The sequence below is a fragment of the Castor canadensis genome, chromosome 12, assembly GCF_047511655.1.
Source record: "Castor canadensis chromosome 12, mCasCan1.hap1v2, whole genome shotgun sequence".
In the NCBI taxonomy this organism is placed as follows: domain Eukaryota; kingdom Metazoa; phylum Chordata; class Mammalia; order Rodentia; family Castoridae; genus Castor; species Castor canadensis.
In genome coordinates, this window is record NC_133397.1 from 36,267,332 (window position 1) to 36,283,263 (window position 15,932).

At 37.9% G+C, this 15,932-nt stretch overlaps 1 protein-coding gene across 5 annotated transcripts in view; it reads left to right on the forward strand.

Annotated features, from left to right (window-relative positions):
* The first annotated feature begins 341 nt into the window (after positions 1 to 341).
* Positions 342 to 15,932, forward strand: part of Eml4 (EMAP like 4) — a 145,654-nt gene continuing 130,063 nt past the window's right edge. For all 5 annotated transcript variants that reach the window (XM_020181031.2, XM_020181032.2, XM_020181033.2 and 2 more), the window contains exon 1: positions 342 to 655. In XM_020181031.2, coding sequence (XP_020036620.1) covers positions 631 to 655 — 25 coding nt within the window. In that variant the 5' untranslated portion in view covers positions 342 to 630. The remainder of the gene's footprint in view (positions 656 to 15,932) is intronic.

The following is a 15,932-nucleotide window of genomic DNA, read 5'->3' on the forward strand; positions in this document are numbered from 1 at the left end:
TGACCATCTCCCTATGGGGGACTCCAGACTTGGGCTCCGCGGGCTTCCGAGGAGCTGCGACGGGAGAGAATCCCTCGATGCACCTAGCATCCCAAGCTGTAGGCCCCCCGTGATCTGCACTCGTTTGGATAACAGCTTCAAGACCGAGGTCCCAGGCCCTTAGGAGGCCCACCACGCAAGCGCACCCACTAACCCAATACTAGGCGGGCAGACGCGGAGGCCCAGCAAGGTGAGGGGAGGGGCCGGCAAGCTCCGCCCTCGTGCAGTCACGTGGGAGGCGGAGTCGGAAAGCGTGACGGCGTGCGCGGGGGCGGGGCTATCACGGCGCGCGGGCGCGGGGGCGGGGCGCGGCGCTCGCGGCTGCTGCTGCCTGGGAGGGAGGCCGGGCAGGCGTCGGAGCGGTACAGCTTCTCAATCTGACGGGGAAGTGGCCCGGACGGCTGCAGCTGACTGACCGACCGACCGACCCGGAGCGGACGGACGGACGGACGAACAAACGACGGAGGCCGAGGCTGGGAGCCGCTCCGGAAGACGTAAGAGAGCGAGTGGTTAGGATCGGCGGCGGCCACTCTGTCTGCTGAATGAAGTGCCCGCCCCGCTGAGCCCCGAGCCCGGCGCTTTCCCCGCAAGATGGACGGTTTCGCCGGCAGCCTCGGTGAGTACGGCTGGGGAGTCTTGCTCTTGTGCGCGGGGTGCGAGCTTTGTTCCCTCCACACACTCCGGGCCCTGCTCTCCACCCTGCCCCTCGGGGTGGCAGCAGTTCCACTGCACATGGTCCCCGCGAGGCTGCCGTCGTCCACCGACTCCGGGGGACTGAGAGCCCCTCCCCCATGCCTAGCCTTCCTGGTGCCAGACCCTCCTTTTTTCCCAGAGCTCCCTTCAGTGCGGGGCCCTCCTCCCGAAGTGCGGACCCCCGTCCCTCTCAGAGACCCCTAGTAGCTGGCACACCCCTCCCCATACACTTATGGCTCCCGCCCACGGACCTCCCTTTGGGGTTGGACACCCCCTCTTCAAATCCTCTTCAGGATACAGCTTTCCCCCTTTCCATACCGAGCTCTCTTGCAGGATTGGGTCAGCCCTAACCCCCGCAGAGGCGCCCATTTAGGGTAGGAGCCCCCAGTCCCTCTTATGGAAGGGGGCCGTTAACCCCTACACCCAGTCTTCATTTTAAACTTGGAGATTTCTTTTAGTTGTCCTTCTGTAACTGACAGTTTAGCTTCACTGCCTCCACTTTTCTGAATATTTTGCAGTGGTGGGGAGGCCAGAGCACTCAGGCATCATTTGCCTTATACAGGAAAGGAAGAGGTGCATCTAAGTTGGGGGACCCTCTTTAAGAGTGAAAGCAGAAGTGTTTTCTGGCTCTGCGTGCATGCTGGGGAGAAGTTATCCTGCTCAGTGAATCCATAGGAAAGGGGGCCTCTGTCGAGAAAGAAAGGATTCTCCATTTTTGGAATATGTTGTCTTTGTGGGATGGAGACAAGGGAAGAAAGAGGTTATTAAGTAGGCTGAAGTGCCCTTTCAATGTTCACTTTTACCCGAGTAAAGGTAGTAAATTTTGTGACTGGCCAGGGGAATCAGAACTCCAGGCTGACAGTCAGTGCCCTGTATCCTGTGTCTGGAATTACTATTCTTTGAGGCCATTGGAATCTGGTTACTGTGAAGATTGAGCTCAACTGTTGTAATGGTTTGAGAAACACTTTCTGCTGTGGAAGATACTGCATTTATGTGATACCTGCTGCGGGATTTGCATTTTGAGTATTTTGTGTGGAGGTAGCTTGTCCTCAGATGTCTTTCTTTTGCATTTCTTGATCATAAAGCCTTAGTTGGTTAATGTTCATAGATCAGTGGACAGTAGGCTGTATTTTAATCCATCTACACAAGGTTGGAATTAGATGGATTTTTAAAATCTAAAATAAAGTAAGTAGAAGAGCATTAGGCTCATTAGGTATATTAAATAGTAAGACCCTTAATTTTGGTACCAACTTTCTTGGGAAGAAAAAAATTGCTATTAGACTACTTTGAGAATGGCAATCCTAAAATAGGAGGCAACACAGTGTTACTCTTTCTTCCCCAAAGGCACCAGTTGTCCATTATCTCACCTTTGATGTCTTATAATTCCTTTCATAGTGAAGTTGTTTGGTGCTTGGGCCCCTTTTAGAAAGTCATTAATTTTTCATTGGTTCTTTTTAGCCTCATGCCTCAGTTCATTCACTAGCTCATGTTGTACTGAAAGACAGCCTGTATGTCCACTAAAGTGAATACCAGGGCAAAAATTGGGTGTCTTTTAGAGGGTGTCTTGGGGCTATGATAATCTCTGAATTGGGTTGGCTCCTCAGTCCGTAGGAATGAGATTTCAGCTCATTTATACTTCTTTACTGATGGTTCTGATGACTTCTGGAGGGCTCCTGGAATCTTCACTGAGTGTTTTGAGAGCCTTTCTCCTGGATTGGAACACCTGACTTTATTTTGAAACAATGTGTATGTCTTGTTAGCTTTATCCCTTCTTAACCAATCTAAAAGAGAATGAAGAATGAAAATAAACTACAGTTGGGGAACAAATCCCATTTTTATAGAATGTTATAGCTGCCCCTCAGGTTGGATTTTAAAAATTAATTTGATACCATCTTTTGTAACCCCAGTGTTGGATTTTTTTTTTTAAATAAAAATCATTTGATGCCATCTTTTGGGTGGTATGTGATGAGATCAAGACTCCTTCTTTTAGATTTGGTGTTGGTCAGGAACAGGGGAGATATGACTGTCTCTAAGGAGAGGAACCTGTGTCAGCAGAGGGGAGGAAATGGTTCCTGGCCTGTTCTGGACTGCTCCTGATGAAGATACTTTTCAGCAGGAGCTCTGCTTTCTCTTTCTGTCCCCTTGTAAGAGTAAAACTAGGCCCCATCTTAATTGAAACCTTAAAGGGTTGAAGTGGGGGAAGGGTGGCTCATATATTTTACTGGTAGCCTTTAAGCAGAGCTCTTTGCTCAGCTCTTGCCAAATTTCTTGTTTCTGTTCTCTGCAGTTCATTAGTCTGGAGCTTAGAGTTACGTTGATCTTTATTTTATCATCAAGAGAGCCATTAATATAAAGGCAAGCACTTGTACTCTATGTTTAAAAACTTTTTTTTAACTGAACAAGAATTCAAAGCATGTGAAGTTCTTCTGGGGTAACAAGTATTGAAAGCATTTATTTATTCTCAGGGAAGTGTATGTGTATCTCCTTTTACATACTAATGGGCTCTTGAAAAACTGAGAAAACTACATTTTTATAAGTAGAAAAGTTGAGCTTTATGGGCAGACTGATTCTAGAAGAGCTGATTATTTAAGGAAATCCTATGATGAATCATCTTGTAAAGTGGAAAAACTTAAAATTCAAATTGGGCTCTTAGTTGCAGTATTTAGATAAGGAAAACACTATCATATACATTTTGAAAGATACCTAATAGCAGTTATGACTTTATGTAGTGGTTTTTGTTAGGTAATTGGCCATTTTATAAATGCCACATTGAAGTTATATGATATGCTTCTTGTATTACTTTTGTTTAAATAAAAGCAACCAAAAGATTTTTTTTTTTTTTTTAATCTCTGCAGCTGATGAATTTCAGGCAACTCGCCTGGCAGGTGCTTGTACTCTGGAATTTCCCTTAGGTGTAATATCTTTTAGTACATAAATTAGAGTAATTAAAAAAGGCAGCACTTTAGAAACAATGTATTTTTTTAAGCCTACCCCAAATTATTTTGGTGTGTTGCCTCCAAATTACAACATAGGCGCAGGCACATACACCTACATAGTATATATTTTAAATTTCAGGTCTATGTGCAAAAATGGGAAACTATCAGCACAGCTTTTTATAAGGCAGGCATTGGGTATACTTCCTGCTTAGTTTTTTATCATCTCTTTTTAATAATAAAAGTTTTAGTTGTAAGACCTTAACTTTGGAATTAGCCTAGAGGTTAGTGTTTGTACTTTAAAAGAAACATAAACTTAGCCATGATAGCTTTAATTTTTACTGCCTCAAAAGTTAAAAAACAAAAGAGAATTCAGACCCCTTTTCTTTCTCCCCAAGAGAAATCACAAATAAAAGAATCTGCAGGGCTAGTATCTGTAAGAAACAGTATTTTGGGTGCAGGATATAAAGTATGAACAAGTAGTAATAGTATGCTTCAATTTATGAAATATTTGAGGAAAGCAATCTTTTAAATATTACAATATAAAAACTATAATTTTAGGGGGCGGAGTGGGTGGTAAGGGAGGGGGTGGGGGCAAGGGGGAGAAATGAACCAAGCCTTGTATGCACATATGAATAATAAAAGAAAAAGGAAAAAAAAACTGTAATTTTGCATCACACGTATAGCCTTGTTTTCTTAAAGGAATGATGTAGTGTATGATTGTTATTTTGATTTACTTGCTTGTTTTTTTCACAGTACTGGGGTTTGAACTCAGGGCTTCATGCTTGTTAGGAGCTCTACCACATGAGCCATTTTGCCAATCCTTTTTGGTGTTGTGTTTTTTTCGAGACAGGGGTCTTGTGAACTATTGGCCTGGACTGGTTTTGAACCATGATCTTCCTGATCTCTGCATCTGGACTAGCTATGATTTCAGGTGTGAGTCACTGGCACCCAGCCTGTTTTTTATTTTTAATTAATTAATTAATTAGGTCTTTTTTTTTTTTTTTTTGAGACAGGGTCTTGCTCTGTTGCCCTGGTTTATCTAGAACTCTCAGACTCGAGCCATCTTTCTGCTTCAGCCTCTACAGTTGCTGGGACTACTGGCATGTGTCACTATGTCTAGTCTAAAGCATTCTTTAAATATTTATTCAGATGAAATAGTTCTCATGTAATAACATTATTTGGGCTTCATTTTTCTTAAACAACTTCTCATTTCTTAATGGTTGCCTCAAAGGGCTCAAGATAGCCTTAAGTTATATAATATGGTATGGGTAGTAACTTTTTTTTTTGTGGTGCTGGAGATTGAACCCAGGGCCTTGCACATACTAGACAAGAGTAGTAACTCTTAAATGTTAATACAACATCAATAACATGAGTTAGCCAGGATACCTTGCAATGTGTGTTAACACACTGTATGTGGAAGTGTTATGCTTGGTTGTCCTCAAGGAAGGGACAAGTGAAAGACATGCTTCTTGCCCTTTAGGAGCTCACTGCCTGGTTTTAAATATAGGTGTCTAGAGATGTTTATTATTAAGCATAATACCAAAAGGAGGAAGCATGGTTTAGAGAGGTGTGCTATGTATCAAGCAAGTGATTTCTGAGAGGGAACATTGGGAGATTGCTAGATCTGTATCCATAGAACCTACCTTTTTAAAATAAATAAAGGATTTGGTAGTCCAAATTCCAAGGAAGAATATTATAAGGTCTTTTTCTGTATTATGTTTATGTTTGATTTACATATACAAAAATAATTATGGGGCTTCATTTCTATAATATTTAAAACTTCAATATTTATTTAAAGGAAATTTGAGAAATACATTTTGATTTTAAAATAGATGTATCATGAGACCTTGTAAAAGTTTAAGAAAATAATCTCCTTCAGCAACTATTATCTCATTGTAGAATGATTCCCATATCTATGGCATATTTATATGTTTGTGTATTATGTCTTGTTTTGTAGTTCTTGCTGTCTTAAACTATTATAGGACCTTAATTTTGTATATTGCTTTGTAGTTTAAAAAGAGCTTTTATCTCATTTAAGCTACACACTAATCTTTGGAAATAAATTATTGTCTCTTTATAGACAGCACTGAGGTTCAGAGAATATGCAGTTTTTGCCTTTTTTTTTGAATAAAGCTTTTTGAGGGCTGGGAATGTGGCTCGAGTAGTAGAATGCCTGTCTAGCAAGTGCAAGGCTCTGAGTTCAAACTCTAGTACCACTAAAAAATAAAATAAAAATTTAACATACCTGAATCTGAGCATATCCTTCTTTTGACCTTTTTTTTTTTGCATGATAGTAGGGATTGAACTCAGGGCCTCACACTTGCCATGCAGGCTCTCTACCTTTTGAGCCACTCCACCAGCCTAAACTCTTTCCTGTTTAAATCATCTTTTCCTTTACAAAATGATTGACTATAGGATTCCCTTCAGTAATCAGCTTTTGTAGAATCATTCTTTTGATAAAGCCTTCAACTTTTCTGCTTATGAAAAGGTCATTCATTTTGTAAAGTGAAAAATGTAAAATTCATATTGTGCCCTTTGTCATTGACTGTTCAAATGAGGAAAACACTGTTATATGCACTTTATGAGATACTTAATAACAATTAAGGCTGTATGTGGTGGTTTTTTAAGTCATAGAGAGGGATGTTAGATTGACTATTTCATAAATATCACATTGAAAGTATATTGCTGTTACCTTTGTTTTACCAGAAATACTGTTTCACTCAGCCTTAAAGCTATCTCAGAACCACTTGAAGCCATCTCAGAACCATGTGTGATTCCTTGTCATTTTTGCCTACTACATTAAAATCTCTTCTAAGACTTGTCAATTCTTGTTACCTCTTTTTCATCCCTTTCTTTCCTTTTATACCACCATAGTTCAAATACTTATAATTTCAAGCCTGTATTATTACATAGCCTCAAGAATCTCCACCTGTCCTGTTTATTTTGTACAAGATCCTCAGATTAATCTTCCTAAAGCTGTGCTTAGATTGTTCCATTCACTCTCTTAGATCATGCTTCATTGCCTGATGAAATAAATTCAGACACCCTTGCCTTATTCTCAAATCCTCTTTTAACTTTTTATTATTTATTTATTGGTTGAACTGGGGTTTGAACACAGGGCAGTGTACTGCTTGAACCACACATCCAGTTCTCTGTTTCTCTGTGGTCCTAGGGTTTGAACTCTTGGCCTTCTGCTCACTAGGCAGGTACTCTGCCACTTGAGCTATGCCTCCAGCTGTCTTTGTCAACTAGTTCTGCTATGTTTTGGCCAAAATGACCTAATTCTAATTACCTAAATTTGATTGGCACTTTGCATCTTTTCATCCTTGTGACTATTCTCAGTATCCTTCAAGGCCCAACTCAAGTGTTGTTCCCTTTCTAAAAATTCTTTCTGGGCTGAGGCATAACTCAAGTGGTAGAGTGCTGTCTGGTTAGCACAAAAACCTGAGTTCAAACCCCAGTACCTTCCAACAACAAAACATCTTCCTCATCTGTTTCCCTTCTTCACCACCCCAAGATATTTGCCCTTGAACACTCAATGGAGCACTCTTAGGACACTTACCACGGAATTTTTTTTTTTTAGTAGTTATAAGGTAGAAGTAATTTTTACAAATCTTTAAATTATCATAACCTTATTTCCCTTATAATTTTTCAAATTATAAATTGTGTTAAAGGCTGAAACTCTGTGTCTCTGAAATCATAGTGGAGATTTCATGTTCTAGTAAAAACATTAAGGGACTAATGTGTAGTTGTTAACTTAACCTTCACTTTCATTTTTATAAAGGAAATGGCATTTGAAGACCAAATTATTGTATAATTATAATACGATTTCAGAATAAAAATGTTAAAGTTATTTTAAAAATTAATTATATTGTTCTCATTTTTAAAATTTCATCTGAAATGAGTGAATATTTTCCTGACCTTATTGGTAATCTGATAAAGAACAATGAGCGCCATGTTATAGGGTAGTGTTTTCAAGTGTACGTTATGTGCACGACCTATTAATGGATTTTGAAATCAGTTTATTAATGGTCAAGACCACCATTAAAAAGAGCTAAGGAGGAGGAGAAAAGGAAGAAAGAATATAAAATACTAGTGTTTCACATGATAATGCTTCATGAAACTTAATTTCCATTTGCTTAGATTGTAGTTTAAAATTTCTTTCTGTGGGTCACAGTTTGATGAAGGAAACTTTTAGTGGCTAATAACTATCTTTGAGAAGAGTAGGTGGGAATGTTGACATATATATGAAAGTTTGGATGAACACATGAGATAGCAAAAATCATAACAAATTATATGGTGTCTTTGAAAAGTTTTAAAGATTTAAATATTGAACAGAATATGGTTAATACCAGTAGCAGCAAAATATATATCTATAGTTCTAGAAGCAGTGTAATTCAGGCAAACTCAGTGTGTTATAATGTTTGACAAACTGATAAGATAGAGTATGATACTTACTTTGAGGGCATGATATCCTTTTTGATTTAAAAGAGGATTTACCATGTTACTCAGTTTTCTTAATGGAGTCTTAATGGAGTTTTCTTGTCTGTGTCTTGACTGGTTCCCCACTTCCTTATTAGCTATTTGGAATTTATCCAGTCTGTAAGACCTGACTCAGATGTGTATATATATTTTGTTTGTTTTCCTGGAGGCGGCCCCTGATCATTCTGTTCTTGTATTTCATTAAGTATAGTGTTCCTAAAGTGGAGACTGAGTACTTACACCTAAGGGATCTGGGAGGGATCTAGCCTAAAGTTGAAGCCTGTGCAACTAAAATTTACATGATTTATTTATATGAATAATTCATACAATTATTTTACAACCATAGTAAGAATTGGTTCAGACAGGAGTCATCAGTAGATGCTGATCTAGGAGAGTATTTGTTGAGGAGCAGAATATCTGCAAGGTCTTAAATTTTTCCCCATTTTTTGCTTATTAGTTGCAAAGGGAAAAAATAAAAACTATGTAGTGATGAAATCAGACAACACATTGAGTGCATGACCAAAATAAATATCACCAATGGACATTATGTGCCTCTGGATATGATACCTTGAGAAGGACATGACACTTATGTTGTTTTCCAGCCATTAATACATAGCCAAAATCTAATCATAGGGAAACTTTGAACTCCAGGTGAGGACCATCTTATTATTTTATTTACTTATTTTAGCAATGAGGATCTAAACTCAGGGCTTTATGCTTGCACAGCTGGTGGCTCTACTGCTTGAACAAAACCTCCAGTCCATTTTGCTCTGGTTGTTTTGGAGATGGGGTCTCAAGAACTGTTTTTGTCTTGGCTGGCCTCTATCCTCACCATCTTAGCTTCCCAGGTAGCTGGGATTACAGGTGTGAGCCACTGATGCCCGGTCATCCTGTTATTTTAAAAGGTGGGGGAATTGTACATTAAAAAAAAAATTAATTGTATAAAGACAAAGGCTGTGGAAGCATTCAAGATTAAAGAAAGACTAAAGGGACATACAACTAAATCATTACCTGATTCTAGACTGGATCATGTATTTAGAGGGGAAAATACAATATTAGTAGCACATGCCTATAAACCCTGCTACTTGGGAGGTGGAGGAAGGAGGATCATGGCCTGAGGCTGGCCAGGACAAAAGCACAAGGCTGTATCTGAAACACAAACTAAAATCAAAATGACCGAGGTGTGGCTCAAGCAATAGAGCGAGACCCTGAGTTCAGTCCCTAGTATTGCAAAAAAAAAGAAAGAAATTATTGGTTCACTTGGCAAAATTGAATGTGGTGAAGTATTGTATCAATGTTTAATTTACTAAGGTTGATTAGCTATCCTGAAATTGTGTATTTTTATTCTTAAGAATATACACTGAAGTTGTTTGGGAGAAAGGACAATGATGCATTGTAACTTACTCTCAAATGAGTCAGGAAAAACAAACCGTGTATTTGTTTTATAAGTACACGTATGCAAGTATATACATATTCCAAGTATCCAGATAAAGCAAATGGATGACGTTTACGGTAGATGAATTTGATAAAACCTATTTGTATTTTTCTGTACTGTTCTTGTTCTTACAGCTTTTCTGTAAGTTTGACATTATTTTCAAATACCATATTTAAAAAATTTTATGAGCTTTACATTATATTCCATAATTTAACATAATTTAGCACTTTAAAAATATGGAACTATCCCCTCTTCCAGAAAATTCCAGGGCAAACCATTGTGATAAAACTGGCTCCAAGAATATGTTCCATGTGGGTATCATGTGGCTCCACATTCATTCCTAGGCCTGTTTGAGAAACACACCTTTGGGCCAGGTGGAGCTGTGGTTGAAACTTTGCTATTGTTTTATTTGGCCCTTCAGAGTGTTTTAAAACTTGGGAAATTTCACTTGAAAGTCTGGGTCTTTGGTTTCTGTTGAAAAATGAAATGATTTACATTATATACACTAAATGGTGTGTCAGGTAAGTGACCTCAGCTTGTTTATACTCAACTTGTTTCATTTATTTTATTGGCGGGCCTAGCCTGTATAGATACATATTTGCAGACTTTGCCTACTCTAAGAGGTGGTGAGGGAGACTGTCTTTTGCTCTTATAACAATTTGACAATTCAGTTGTTGGACTGATGCCCTGTCACCTTGTAACATTTTAGTGTTCATTTCCTGTGAACAAGAATGTTTTCCTACTTAACCATATTACAACCAACAAGATGTGGAAATAAATATTGATACATTGCAACTATCTGTCCAATCCTCAGACCTGTTCTAGTTTCAGTAACTGTCTAATGTAACCTCTTTTTTAGCAAAGGGATCCAGTTCAGAATTACATAGTAGTTAGTTGTCATGTCTTTTTAATCTCGGTCAATATGTTACAATTCCTTGGTCTTTTTGTGGATTTCATGATCTTGTGGAGCATATGGGCCAGTTGTTTTATAGAATGTCCCTAAATTTGAATTTTACTCCTGAGAGATTCAAATTACTCATCTTGGGCAGAATGCTACAAAATAGAAACTGTGTTTGTGTCATTTCTTCTTAACAAGTGGCACACAGTTTTTACTTCTATTACTGGTGTCTATTTTGATTTTTAAATTCAGGTTTTTTCACTATAAGATTACTTTTTTTTCATTTGTAGTAACAAATGTTTTGTTGGAGGGGCTTTGGAACTATAAATATTCTGTTTATCAGACCTTTAATTTGTTGGTTTATTTATATCTGTATGAACTCTGGTTTTCTATTTTTTTAGTCAATGGATTATAATCCATTACTGTTTATTTTGACGTTCAAATTGGCCCCTTTTTGGCCAGTAGGTGCCCATTCAAACTAGATTCTGTTTTCCCTGAGAATTTTCTTGCTTTCTAGCTCAGTGAGGTGATTCAAAATCATCTTGTGTTCCCCCGCTCCAGCCATGGAATCAGCCATTTTTCCAAAGAATCCTAGTACTTTTTGAGGAGAATGATATTTAGAAGCCTGGTTCTGTCACTAGTTGTGCTCATTGCTATTGGAGTTCTCTCACAGTAGCTAAAGCTAGGAAATACAAGTTCCTGGAGATACATTCATATTTGTATTTTTATAGCAGCATAGGTTCATTTTTGTTTTCTGTCTTTACATATTTGTAACTACTTTCTCCAACTGTGAGAAACCTGGCTTTCATTTTGCTTAGCATATTTATTTATTCTACACCTCCTCCCCCCCATATATAATCACCCCCCCCCCCCCATATATAATCACCCTCTGGTCCTGATTCCTCTCCTGCTCAAGTTCTTACTCTGTGCTGGGCTGCTCCCTTGCTTTGTGTAGCTGTCCTAATCCTATTTGGGCTTCAGCATGGTATGTCAGGTGCCTTCTCATCACCTAGGTGTTGACACCTGCTCTTTGGCACCCCACGCTTGGCTGCTTTTTTGCCAGAATAATCTCTTTACAAACCTGTATTACTCTACTCCACTTAATGGTTTAGAGCTAAACTGTGGGAGGGAAGATGCCTAATCATATATATTTTTTAATTAAAGAAATAGGGAACACACCTTTAACGAAAAACTTGAAAGCTTGCTTTTCCACCAAGCAACACAACTATTTCATTTTATGTTATTTCCTAAATTTTTTTACACATGTCTTAGTTTGCCATGGCTGCCATATCAAATTTTACCATAAACTGGGTGGCTTAAACAACAGCAATTTATGTATTTTCTCATTGTCTGGAGCCTGGAGGTCCAAGATCAAGGTGTGGGCAGTTGTACCTTGTTCTGAAGCCTCCCTCACTGGCTGGCAGACAGCTGTCCTTACATGGTCTGTTCTCTGTACATACGCATCTCTGGTGTCTCTGTGTTCAAATCACCTCTTTTTATAGGGACACCAGTTGTATTAGATTGCAGTCCACCCGTATGTCCTCATTTTAACTAATTAGCTTTTTAAGGATCTTACCTTAAAATAGGGTCACATTCATCATATGAACTTTTGGGGAAGGGACACAGTTCATCCCATAACAACAGGTATATATCGAATTTTAAGTAAGGTCCACGGGAAAGTTTGAGCTGTATCATTTTGATTTAGCAAACATTTTTATGGTTCTCTAATAATTTTGAAACTGCATGATATTTAGACCATGAATGTAAATTAATTTGAAGTATCTGCTGTCAGTGGGAAGGCATTCAAGATCATAGTTTTTGCTATTTTGTTTCTATATTTAAACGTCAAGAATTATCTTTGAATAAGGTATGGTGAGCTGGTGTGAGGAAGCGTTGGGTAAAGAAAATATAGCTAGGCAGTAAAATCAACTATGTCTTTTTCCACTTAAGATATCTCAACAACTTTTCCTTAGCAAATATAAATATAAACTTCCATGCACTGTATTGTTATTTTGACATCTGGTCATTTTAAGCTCTCTCTCTCTCTCTCTCTCTCTCTCTCTCTCTCTCTCTCTCTCTCTCTGTATGTGTATATATATATATATATATATAAAACAATTTATATACGATGACTGATGATGATTACTGTGAACATTTGGCATGATTCTTGCTGAAATATAGTGGTACCTTCAAAAGCTATTGTATTGTATGGCTATTTGTATGCCATACAATAAAGACTCATCTGAGACAGTTAGCTAGACAGTTATAATGGTCTCCCTTGTTTGTCACAGTGTCAGTGTTCTTACTTGTTCCGCTCTTTCTTGTTTTAAAATCTCATTTGAGTTTATATCTCTTAAAACATAAGGACTCTTCATTATCATACCTAAAATTGGGTACTAAGTTTTGGCATCAGATATCTGTAATTGTCTCTTAAATGTCATTTTATAGTGGTTTGCCTAAAAGTTAAGCAAAATGTATACATTACATTTGGTTGCTGTATGTCCTTAGTCTCTTAATTGTGTATTCACTTTCCTTTTTTTCCTTTGTAGTTGTTAAACTATCTTTTGTTCTATAGAGTTTAACACAAGTGTTGATTTTATATGTAGTCTTTGATGCTATCTAACTTGTTTCTTTGTCTTCTGTATAGCCTTTAAAATGAAACTCAAGGATTTTTATGTATTTACTCTATTTCAGTCTGCCACACTTCATTTTCTTTGGTAGTACTGGAGTTTTGAAATCAGGGCTTCATGCTTGCTAGGTAGGTGCTCTGCCACTTCACTTAAACACACCATCTCTCTGCCCTTTCACTATTTTTTTAGGTATGGTCTCCAGTCTTTTTTTTTCTTTCTTTCTTTCAAAGATCACAGATATATTTATTTTAGAATTAATTTCCTTTTTATGTATTTACATATGTATTTATTTATTTTGGTTATATATCTCACTAGCTTGTACCTCCAACACAATGTTGAATAAAATCGCCCAGAAGAGACAATTCTGCATTGTTCAGGGGAAATTTGTTCTGACTTTCCCAAGTAGGTATGATGGTGTTTATGTGCGTTTCGTAGACTTCCTTCACGAAGTGCTACAGACTGAGGAACTCGCTTATCACCATCTATTGTGGTGGCTGTGTGATTTCCCCTTTGCTGCTAATTAGATAAATTGGACTGATTGCTTCACATATTCTGTACAGCTTTATGGTTCTATGCTATGAGGGGGAAAGTCTTTTCTCCACTGTTCTGTCATGGTTACGATCAGAAATCCCTTTTTTACTCTTCTGTATGAAATATCACATTTATAACTGAATTGTTGAAATGTAATGTTAAAGCAACAATAATAACAATAGCAGAACTGATAACTGATGTGTATTATGTGCATAATATGTTGAATATATATATATATATAACTAATACAGTATTGATAACAGCCCCACAATGTAAGTTTTGTTAAATATTTTGTAAGATGTTCACTCTGAGACTTTACTCAGAAGATAATTTGTCCAAAGAAATACAATTTGGAAATGGACTAGCCTAGATTTGAATTATCTTATCCCCTAGATAGACTTGTTTTAACATTATAAAATCCCATTGCTTGTTAACTTTGTTTTTTTTTTTATTTATTTTTATTTTATTATTCAATGGTCTCTAGTCTTTGTGTGGGCTGGTCTCAGGCCACAATTCTCCTACTTCAGCCTCCCGAGCCCTGGGACCACAGGTGTTTACCACCATGCCTGGCTTATTCATTGAGAATGGGTTTCACTAACTTTTTGCCCAGGCTGACCTCTAGTGTTTTTTTTTTTGTGGAACTGGTGTTTGAACATAGAGCTTCACACTTGCAAAGCAGGCACTCTACGACTTGAGCCATACCTCCAGCCCTAACCTCTAATGTTGAGTCTACTAATCTCTGCCTCCTGAGTAGCTGGGACTACAGTTGTAAGTCACTGTGCCCAGTCCTTATTTTTCTTTTTTGGTGGGGCTGAGATTTGAATTCTGGGTTTCGTGCTTGGAAAGCAGGTGCTCGCAAAGCAGGCACTCTACCACTTGAGCCACACTTCCAGTCCATTTTGCCCTGGTTATTTTGGAGATGAGGTCTCCTTAATGATTTGCCCGGCTGGTCTTCAGCCTTGTTCCTCCCCTTCTCAGTCTTCCAAGTAGCTAGGATTACAGGCGTGAGCCACCAGTGCCTGGCTTTATTTTTCTTTTTTTGGTGGTGCTAGAGTTTGAACTCAGAGCCTTACACTTGCTAGGCAGGGGCTCTACCACTTGAACCATTCCTTCATCCCCTTATTTTTCCTTTGATGCACACATTTTCCTAATTTTGGCCTGTAGAAGCATCTTTACATTGGCTCCTGAATCCTGAACTTAGTGGTCTTCCTTGCTTTCTAATGTGACAAAATGTTCCCAGTTCATCTTTTATTCTTCGTGCATGTGTTTTGCAATCATTTATTTGTTCAAGAAGTTGTGATAGTTTCAGTGCAAAAATGGCATTCTGGACTCTAGAAGTTAGTGTTTCTAGCGTAGGTTTTTTTTTTTTCCTTAATTTCCAATTTTTAATGTGTTGAGACTAGGAAACTAGATGACAAAGCTTGTTTGACTTTATATAAGGATTGTTTAGAACCTCAAAAAAGAAGGGCCCGTAAGCTAGTGGAGTGTCTCAAATGATAGAGTGCTTGCTTAGTAAGAGTAAAGCCCTGGGTTCAAACCTCAGTACCACCAAAAAAAAAAAAAAAAAAAAGCCCAGAAACTAATTAAACTGAAGGGTTATACTTAATTAATATTGGTAATTATCAGTTAATAAATCAATTCATTTCTGAATGAGGTTCTTAATAAAATGATCAGAAATCAGTTGGTTTCTGAATGAGCTTCTAAGTTTACAAGGTTTTAAGATTTATCAGATAATTCTCTATGTGAGGGATGGGTTGGTCTTTTAGTCAAATTATGCTGAGTTATATTTGTCATACTCAATAAGAATGCATTTCTTTCCCTTCTTAAAAATTTTCTTCAGAAATGGTACATTTTATGACTTTAAAGTTAAGATGATTTCCTGTTTTGAAATGAAGCTGTTCAGTGTTGATATCAGACATTTTTCCTTAAATTGTTTTTATGTGCTGATTTTTAGTGACTATTGTATGCTAACCTTTAAGTGATACTTCAGAGAAACTGACAAAATTTATTTTTATTTATTTGTTTCAGAAAAGTGTCATAACTGACTTTGAGTGAGCGGGAGGGTTTTTTGTTTTTTTGTTTTTTAAACTTTGAAGGGTATCCTGTTTGCAGTTTAGTTGGGGCAAACTATTGACTGATTTTAGTACCTTTTGGCGTTCATCTTATTTTTTAAATCTTCTCCAGTTATGAGTGATTCAGATATGTTTGTATCACAATGATTTCTCAATATTTAGGATCTAGTATTGTGGATTATTTGAGATACTGGGGAATCAAGTTTAGAAAGACAC